General features: G+C 41.0%; 1 protein-coding gene across 1 annotated transcript in view; it reads right to left on the bottom strand.

Moving 5' to 3' along the window:
• Positions 1-431: 431 nt before the first annotated feature.
• The window catches only part of LOC137992477 (BOS complex subunit ncln-like), a 47,530-nt gene continuing 37,961 nt past the window's right edge, over positions 432-10,000 (bottom strand). The window contains exons 17-18 of the mRNA XM_068837827.1: positions 4,273-4,351; positions 432-643 (exon numbers count right to left, since the gene is read on the bottom strand). Of these exons, the coding sequence (XP_068693928.1) occupies positions 584-643; positions 4,273-4,351 (139 nt within the window). The 3' untranslated portion in view covers positions 432-583. The remainder of the gene's footprint in view (positions 644-4,272; positions 4,352-10,000) is intronic.

The raw sequence follows: 10,000 nt of genomic DNA, 5'->3' as shown, positions 1-10,000 counted from the left end.
CTCAAAATAAAACAGCCTTCGGATAAAATTCAAAGCTCAAAATTTTGCCAGTTAGGTGTTAAGCGAACACGCTTTCAAAATCTGAAGAAAAAAAGAAAATGATTTTTTGAACATAGTACCACTTTAATTGATCGAATAAGATATTGGCCGTTTTTATACTAAGTCGCTTAGCGGGTCTTTGAAGACGCAATAAACGATTTAGATCATCCAGACGCATAATGCGTCTTTCCGTCGCCCCGTCTTAAAAGACGCATTAAAATTAATTGTCCAAAGTCGTCCGGATGCGTTATGCGTCTCTACTACAAAAAAGGCCACTGTAGCTGTACATGAGAGGAAAATGAGAGGCACGTGAGATAAGTTGGATAACCGCGCAACGCCAAAGCAGTGCAGATTAACGCTAAAGCAATAATGATCAACATGAAATTGTCACGCATTTGCTCATTTAATAGTGTTCAATTCAAAATATAATCAAATTGTTGACACATCAAAATTTGAAGAATTTCTTAAAGGTGCCGTGTTATATTAACTAGTAGGAGAGAAGCAATACCAACAAATGGATCAACCACTTCTGCACTGGACAAAACTACTGCTGTTTTGTTTTGAAATTTGGCTTGGGAAGAATTTCACTTAATATGGAGAAATTCTGTGATAAAGAGAAACGAAACAAGTCCTCATGAGTAATTATTTACAAAGCACGGAGAGTTTCTTTCAGAGGTTTGGTTGCACCTTTAAGTATTAAGGTGTATTCAAGAGTATATTTGAGACATTTTGCACCGTGTTCACGGCTAGCATCGAGCTAAAATTTCGTTTCGCCAAAACTGAAAGAAACGTGATCGAGTTTAGCACACTTATGCATCAGTCAATTCCGGCAGTGCCCATCCCTCCCCCCACCACCCGGGCTAACCCCCGGGCATTAGCATTTTTTTGAAAAAATGGGCAAATTCCCCGGGGCGGGGACACATAAGCTGTCTAAATTCGTCGGGTTGGGAACGAAGAGAGAGGGCAAATGCCCCGCCCCCGGGATCGTCGCCTTCTAATAGGCGTCTGTATTCGCAGGCTACTTTGTCTGTCAAGAATCAAGACATCTTAAATGATCTTTCATCGCATTTTACGCTCGCAAGATCCGTCTTGAAGATCGCATCATTTCAATTCGCAAACCTTTTGTATTTCAACTCCGCTTTCATGAATTTAAAAATTGCTAGGCTAGTTTTGAATGCGAAATGCGAAGTAGTCGTGTTTACACAGTCTTCACGTCAATGATTGTTTTGTGATATTAGTTCACCTTATCGCTTTTATATATTCATATTCTTAAAAGTATAAATGAAGAAATACCTAAAATTGAGAAAACATACCTTTAAAAACATCCACAAGTTTTTCGAGTCCGTGACGGACAAGCCAGTCTTTAACGAAGGCCTCGTCTTTTCCGATAAACTCTTCATGTTATTTCGAAAACACGTGTGTCAAATGCCCGGGGGTCGCCCCGGGGTAGGCTAATGCCCAGCCCCCGGGCCGCGATAAAACTGCGAATGCCCCACCTCCGGGACTGACAACTTGAGAAAATGCCCCGCGGTTGCCCGGTGGGGGGATGGGCACCGCTGGAAAGGTTTGATGCATTACTAACCAAGTTTGAGGTCCGTACTCTAAGTAACGGATCTAGTTTTGTCCCGCTGATTTATGGCCCAAGCGCAATAAACCAGAGAAAACGAGGTCAGTAAGACGTTTATTATATCTCTGAGGTAATATGGCATGCGGGAAAGGAAAGTAGTTGATATCAAGAGAAACGTTCAACTGTCACAAATGATTAGCATGCGTAAAATCTGAAAAACGAATAAATCTTATTGGCTTTTTGAAGTAGTTGCTTACAAGATTCAAGTAATTTCACAAGTCTACTTCAAATAAACAATATGAAAAACTTGCTAAAAAATGTTGCATCAAAATTTTAAATTTAGCGAGCCGTACTGTAGAGAATACGGCCTGTTAGAATAGCCAATCATGCGCGCGTTAGCCATTTCACGTAAAAGCAATCCTAAAGCTTTCTATTTCAAACATCAACTACATTCGAATGGTTATTTGAAGTGCAGGTTATTGACGAAAAGTAGGAGTGATCCTCGGCCTTAACAAATTGACCAGTTCCCAACTGCGCAGCTTCATAGCTCAGTCGGTCGCATCGGCATCGCAGAGGTCAAGGGTTCGAATCCGGTTGAAGCCGCCTGAATGTTTCAGGTGTCTGTAAAGAGACAATTGCTTAAAATTGTCCAGTTAAATGCGAGGATAACCTCTACCATTCATCAACTTTATTCGGTAACAAAGATTAGCGATCATGTAGAAGACGACGTTTCAAGGTCGTCTTCAAATAACGGTTGGTTGAATCGAAAATGAATTAAGTTAATTAAGGACGGTGAATACTAATTCAAAGGCATTTTTGCGCGGTTTACTGAATATGCGGGAAAGCAGATCTTACTAAGTGTTATTGAAATCCAACAAGAAAATTGAGGGTAACCACGCATCTTTCGAAGATAACAACAACATTTGCAAAAAGCTTTAAAATACAAAGCAATGTATGACGTTCTTTTCCAAATTGAAGCTTAATTATCTCTGAAAAATGCGTGGTTACCCCCAATTTTCTTTTTGGATACCAAGAGAACTTGCTAAGTTCTTCTTTCTCCCCATAGTTTTGAACCGCGCAAAAATATCCCTGTATTAATAAGCACAACTCATAGGAAATGCGAGTGTCTCGAGATGCGCAGAACGTATGCGCAGTAACAATAGTAGGCACCGTCCTTACGTGTTTGTGTTGTTCGTCAGCAAACGAATCGGCGTGCGCAAGTGCACCCTATAGGGTTTTATGATAACGCTTTTGTACAAACACAAAATTTCAATTTCGACTCAAAACGACCGTTCTAAATGCAACAGTAGAGACCTTAAGATCTAAGACGGCGACTGGAGCGAAAACGTCATTTAATAGTGCGCTCGCGTCTTTCTTAGAACTTGAGATTTGGTCATTTCACGTTGCAGATTGGCGGAGAATGGGAAAGAAATGTATAAACTTTAAAGCGCACGTGCCAAGCCACTGTTTTGCTCATTAAATGCTACTGTTTGGTGGCGTTCTCGATGACGTCGCCGTCGTAGAATCTTAAGTTGCCTAGTCGCAAAGGTTGCTTCATACAGTGACATAAGCACAAGCATAAAGATGTTCACAGTTGTAACAAAAGCATTAGAAAAGTGAATGCGCAAAGCCAGTGAGCTCCAGAATCAGAGTTGACAGAGTAGGACTAGGCACGATTTACTTGAATTCCCGCTGACATCAAAGATAGTTAATTCCGCGGGCTTACGCGCGTGCCTTTGCTTAAAGTGGCTCCTGACCCTTTCTTTTCGAAGATTTCTATAACTTGAAGAACTCATCATTTTAGAAAAAAAGAGTTCGAAGATATTGAATCCTGATATTTTACGAGGGCTAAAAGCGTCTCCCAAAAGTGCCCATAATCAGATGCGTGACGTAAGAAAAGGACATTGCGCTAACTATTTCTTGAAAGTTAAGGCTTTCCGTATCATCTGACAGATATTGTGCGCTATGTGCTTCGGAAAACTATTCGAAGGAGGACATATTTCGATATTAATTGTAAATGTTCCTTGAAATCGCTCTATATTTTCAATACTTCGTGCTTTAGAATTGTCCTTTTCTCACGTCACAGCTAAAAAGTATCAAACATTGGACGCTTTCCATTGGCTGGCTGCTCATGAGCCCCCAACACTCGAATAAATCCAGCGGGGCGGGTAGCCCGCGAAAATTTAAAATTTTAAGTAATTTTTAGCGTTCGTGAAAAAGCCAGCTTTCAATATTTTTAAAAACTTTCTTCAAAAATGAGTTATTAAAAGTTATGGAAATCTTACAAAAAAGCAAAAAAGTGAAGGGTTCGGGGTACCTTAACTAACGAATTCTTGGTTTTCACTCACGTGATCAACAGCCTTGTTTCTCGACGAAAACAAAAGAAAATGGTTGCATAATAACAGAGTTCAATTGGAAAAGAAGACAAACAGCGGTTACAAACATTTTCATTTTATACTTCAATTCCCGGAGGATTGGGTCGGGACACCAACACGGCGGCCGTGACGTCATGTAAAAACCAAGAATTGTTTCCACACAAATTAACGTGACAATAGCATAGACATAAGCACGAGTAATGAATATGGTTTGGTCAAACTCGGTTTCCGTTGCTTTTGCAAATGTCAGTGTGCAGACCAGATAAAAACTTAAATGAGCTTCAAACTTACCAGGAGAGCCAGATAAAACAACCCAAGATACGAAGCAATGCCAACGGCAAGGAACAAGTCGAAGACAGCTGGCTTTACTCTACGAAAAATAAATACACTTCTCGTTTAACCATACCGAAAAATCGTTAATTAACTTGCTCTGAAAGAGCGCAATGGCCGAAGCAGGCTATACTTAAGACCATCACCAAAATAACCCGAACAAGACCAACACCGATCAGTTAGTTAGCTTGGTTTAAAGAGCATTGGCTCTAGTTATTCCAAGCACCATTGAGGTAATCCTGTATCACTTTAGACTTGAATTGCAGTTTATTTACTGATCGAAGAAAAGTTTCCATCAGGCTTCAGTTTTGACGCAGACTTTTTCCTTCAGCGTAAAACCACATTGTTAGGGTTTTATGTAGCGATTCTTTTCCTTATAACACGGCAATAGGTCTTCCAGTAATCGTTGTTACCGCCTGCTTCCATTAGTCTTTGCTGTTTAAAGGTAGCCCAAATCGTAAAAATAGCTTACTTAGGTTAACGCTATCTTCCAGAAATGAGTAAATCAATAATGAAATTCGTAAACGTAAAGCCAACTGACCATTTAAAGACATCACCGAGAGTAGGTCAAGTAATTCGACTCTTACTTTGTACAGAGCTAAATGATACTCAGTAGCTAGTTAATTAGTAATAAGTTCGTGATTGTGTGTCTATTTGTAAACCACTTAAAAGGGAGTTAATTGTTATTGTCTTGTAAAAAGAGTCCAAACATTGCACTCAGAACTTTTTCTGAGTACCTACCGGAAAAATCTCTCTTTAATAACATTCGTGTTTTGTGTCGTTATTTTTAGCTTTGGGTAAATGCAGCAGTTAATCTTAACTTAAAGAGCAGCATTTGGGGGACACTTTGTGACGTAAATTGTCTGTATTCCGAGACACGAGTGATGTTGAAGTTGGGGAGAAGAGAAGGGGACACCTCGTGACGCTTATTGAAGTCTGTGTTCATCTGTGGCTTACAGACCAGTCCACCGACCGTTTGGCGGAGCCACAGTCTAAAATTCTATAACCTTACCTTTTATCTCTTAACGTCTTTCACAAAATTTCGTTAACGTCTAAAACGAAATAAAACAATAAACTGATGCAAACAAATCTGGCTACCCTCACAGTAAAGTATTTCTACCGCCTTACAAAAGAAGCTGTTCCTAGCACTTGCGTTTGTGCAACGTTTAGAAAATGGAAAAAAAGGATAGGATTCAGATAGTAGAATTTTTTTAGTTCTTGTTGGGGCTATCATCGCCGCTTCTCCGAGCCTTAAGATTAAAATCTTACCTGTTCCAAGCCAGTAAGAAGCGGGTGATCTTTATTAAACATCTGCGCTGCTCGAGCATGAGAGCTAAGATAATCCGTCAATGTTTTCACAAAATGTGAATCTACAGCCTTGAGAGAAGAGGAAACCCATCAGGGAAATACTCCTAATACTAACTGGAATGAGTGTTGTCCTCAGTCAGCTCAGTAGCGTTTGTATATAAACGTGACAAAAATCAAGTGACGCCTTATGCTACTGTAATTGTGATGGACAATGAATTAGGAATCTTCGCTGATCAACAGCACCAGGAACTTATTTTTGTGCGTCACACAAGGGCAAATAAAAATATCTGATCTGTGTAGGAACCGAAGCCACGCCCTCCGGATTAGATCACCGCTGCTCTACCGACTGAGCTACAAGGCCAGACGGGAGAAGGGCGTGGGAATTTCAGGAAAAATCGGCTCGGTCCAAGGCAAGTACCAACTGGTACTTGCTGTTGCTCAGCGAAGGGTACTATTCCATCATCCATCACATTTACAGTAGCAAAGGCCTCACTTGATTTCTGTCATGTATACTACTAATACTGCTTTGATCAAAACTAATTTGGGCATTAAACTATTGAACGCGAAGGGTGGTTCACACATGCGACGTGAGGGCAACTTAAAATGCGAACGTGAGTAAAAAAGAAAGCGCTAACGAATGTAATGAATTTTTTTTTATTCTCTTGGACTTGTATTTACGCTCGAGTTCGTGTGCGAACCGTGGCAAATGCAAGAACAAGTAAACTTTCGGCTGTCCTATACGGAGACAGCCCTGCAGCACATTACATCCTGCTTTGCAGAGGCTGCTGAGCTCTTCGGACTCGAGGTCAGCCCGAAGAAGACAGAAGTTCTCCACTAGCCAGCACCACAGGAAGTATACCAGAGCTGAGATTGAGACAGAGGAGACGACGGTCCATCAGTTCAGCTACATGGGATGAGTATCTGATGCCAAGATCGACAACAGACTGGCTTTCGGCAGACTGTACAAACGAGCCTGGAACAGCACACAATTGAAGAAAGGCACAAAATTTATTGTGTAAAGAGCCGTCGTTCTGACCACCCTCTTGTACGGCTCCGAGTCGTGGGTCACCTATTGTCGCCGCTCTAAGAAATTCTCTGTTGCATTTCAATTAGTCACCGTACTCGAAGGGAATAAAAATTTCAGTCATTTTTCTTGGCCACTACCCCTTGTCTCCTTTCCTCAGCTGAAAAGAATCTCATTTCACCAGGGTCCAAAAGAATATCATCGTTATTACATGCTTTTTGCCTCGATGGTTCAAGCTCACACTTTGAAAAACACTAGCAGGGCGGGTACTTTTACCTGCCCTGACATTAGCAAGGGCGAGCGCTTTGTCGCTGGGCATGTTCATGGATCTTTTCCTTAAATTGCGTTTTATTGGATGCAAATCATGCGGAATTTGGCGCACCTAGTGAAAATTATGGTTGTGTTCACCAACGATGTTTCAAACGAGAAAAAGTTTGGGGTTAACATCAAATCAACACTGATTTGTCCATGCAAGCACCACGATAACAAGAACACTTGATGCTTCTCAAATCAAATTGATTCCAGCAAATAGTACAAAGATTGGCTGGCTGTAGCAATCGACGTACGTGGCTTAAACTTTGATCTTACTCAGTTAAAACGCAAGGTAACGTTTCTGTAAACATATAATTAATATTCGGAGAGAAAAGGCAGCTATGAAAGGATATGCTCGATAACAGACCGTTGACATTTGTATTTCAAGGCAGGTGCAGCCAAGAGGCGGATTCGAGGATCGCCATTTAATTCGCTGTGCTCTAGGACAACATCAATAAACGTCAGCTGTTAAACAGGTATCACACATAGTTGAACCTTCGATAGCTTCCATGAAAGAATCAGCCATATCGTCTGAGAAAGTTTCCCCCAAAATCTGAAAAGGTTATGTTGATGACAGTTTTGCCGTCGTCAAGAAAGAATGCGTAGGGAATTCCACGATAAATTAAACCCTATATACCCCATGATTTCCTTTAATATGGAAAAAGAGAACAATCAACAAATCTCCTTCCTAGATACCATAGTCTCCAGGAAGAATGGTTTCATCGTCATTGACGTCTTTCGTAAACCAACCCACACGGACAGATATTTGGACTTTAATTTCCATCATGAGAAGAAACATAATATAATTACAGCATCTACCCTCCTAAACCGTGCTTGTAATCTTCCGAATACAATGGAAAGGAAATCGTCTGAAGTTTATCACGTCACTAACGCCCTTCTTGCCAACGGCTATCCACCTGCCGTCATCTCTAAAGTATTAAAAATGAAAATCTTTCCCCGGAACTCAGTATTCCTTCACCGGAAGAACTGGTGGGCATGTTTTTCACTCTGATTGAAATAAATCAACCGCTATGGCTTGCCTTCATCATGTTCGTGGTATCACAGAATCCCTCACAAGTCGTCTTAGAAAGAACGGAATTAAAGTTGTGACTAGACCTCACAAGACCCTGCAACAAGAATTCCCTTCCCCCAAGTTTAGGCCTCCCATTGAACTTCAAACCAATGTGGTGTATAAAATCCCTTGCGCCGATTGTCCTTGGAGCTACATTGGTGAGACTGGAAGGTGTTTTTCAATGAGAAAAAAGGAAGACATTCGAAATGTAAAAATATGTAAAACTGGCTCTAATATTGCAGCTCACGCTTGGCGTAATAATCACTCTATTGACTTCAACAATGCCAGAGTTAATTGACAAGAGAAACTTCCGAATTCGAAAACCTTTTGGAGTCTTGCCACACCGCTAACACTAATGAAGCAGACAATAACTCCAAGACATTAACTCCACCGATCGTTTGACATGTACCTCCGCAAATGTCATTTATTGCATAACCTGTACGTTATGCAATAAATTATACATTGGCGAGACAGGCAGACGACTAGGTGACCGATTCTGCGAACACCTTCGCGATGTTGAGAAGAATGACAAGGATGCATCTGAGCCAGTCGCTCGTCATTTTTATCTCCGTAGCCACTCCAAAAAACACATGGCTATCTGCGGCCTTTCCGCACATCAAGGTACGACGGAAAGCCGCAAGAATCTGGAACAAAACTTCATCTTACAAATCGGCACCCATGCAAGGAAGCATGACTGTCAATGAAATTCGCACACCCTGATTGACGGATAATTTGTAAAGAAAAATTGTTAGGTGGCCACGGTAAGGCGCATCGCACTGTAAAAGAATATTATCGTTATTACACGCTGTTTTCCTCAATATTTCAAGCGCACAATTTGAAAAACAACTAAAACACTACCCTTTACCCGCCCTGACAATAGCAAGGGGAAGCGCTTTAGTGCTTGGCATGTTCATGGACCTTTTCCTTTAAATTGCGTTTTATTGGATACAAATCACGCGGACTTTGACTTCAAATGACGCAGTGAAACTTATGGTTGTGTTCACCAACGATGCTTCAAACGAGAACAGGTTTGGCGTTGACATCAAATCAACGCTGATTTGTTCATTCTCAAATCAACGGTGAGTTTTAAATCGGGATTAGCTGATTGATCCCGGCAAATAGTACAGAGATTTGCTGGCTGTAGCAATCGACGTGCGTGGCTTCAACGTTGATCTTAATTAGTAAAAACGCCACGGCAGCGTTAGGATATATAATTAATATTCAGAGAGAAAAGGCAGCTGGTGTGCACGATAACAGACCGTCGATTTGTACTCCAAAATATTTTGTTGTACAGCGCATTTTCGCTCCAAGGCTTCTTTTGCGCGCGTGGGCATAGCAAGGCAGATGCAGCCAAGAGGCGGTTTCGCCCGAAGATAGCTATTTAATTCGTCATGCTGTAGATTCGCCGTAGATCGGTGAAAGCTAGGAATAAAAATTTCAACAGCAGATCAAGGCCTCATTCGAAAAGTTTATTCTTCCATCTGTAAATATGTTGCTAAAAGACAACAGCAATAAACGACAGCTGTTAAACGGGGATCACGCACAGCCAAACCTTTGAAATTCGCTCATTTGATCATTTTCTTACTCAGAGTACAAGGATGGTTTTATCTTCGAAGACGTATTAAAGTGGATAGTTCGTCCAAACACATTATGCGTCTTGTGCTGTCTTTATACGAGACAAATTGAACAGACACAGAATTCATCCCAGACGGATTATGCGTCTTACTCGTGTTGTATTGTTCGACCCGTCTTTACACCAGACGAATAACAGGAGAGAAGCATAATTTGTCTGAACGGTTATGCATGCTTCTCGAGTATAAAAATGGCAAAATGGGCAATGGCAGTGGTTCAGTTCCGGTTGGGGTGACACTGACAGAAAATGAATTATGGGGAAACAGCCATCGTCTTTTTCTTGTATTTCTTAAACCAAACGTTTAAGTTATTCATCGTAACTCGACGATGATATCAAAAAG

The sequence above is a fragment of the Montipora foliosa genome, chromosome 2 (genome assembly GCF_036669935.1).
Source record: "Montipora foliosa isolate CH-2021 chromosome 2, ASM3666993v2, whole genome shotgun sequence".
Taxonomy (NCBI): Eukaryota; Metazoa; Cnidaria; class Anthozoa; order Scleractinia; family Acroporidae; genus Montipora; species Montipora foliosa.
This window is presented reverse-complemented; position numbering and strand designations above follow the sequence as displayed.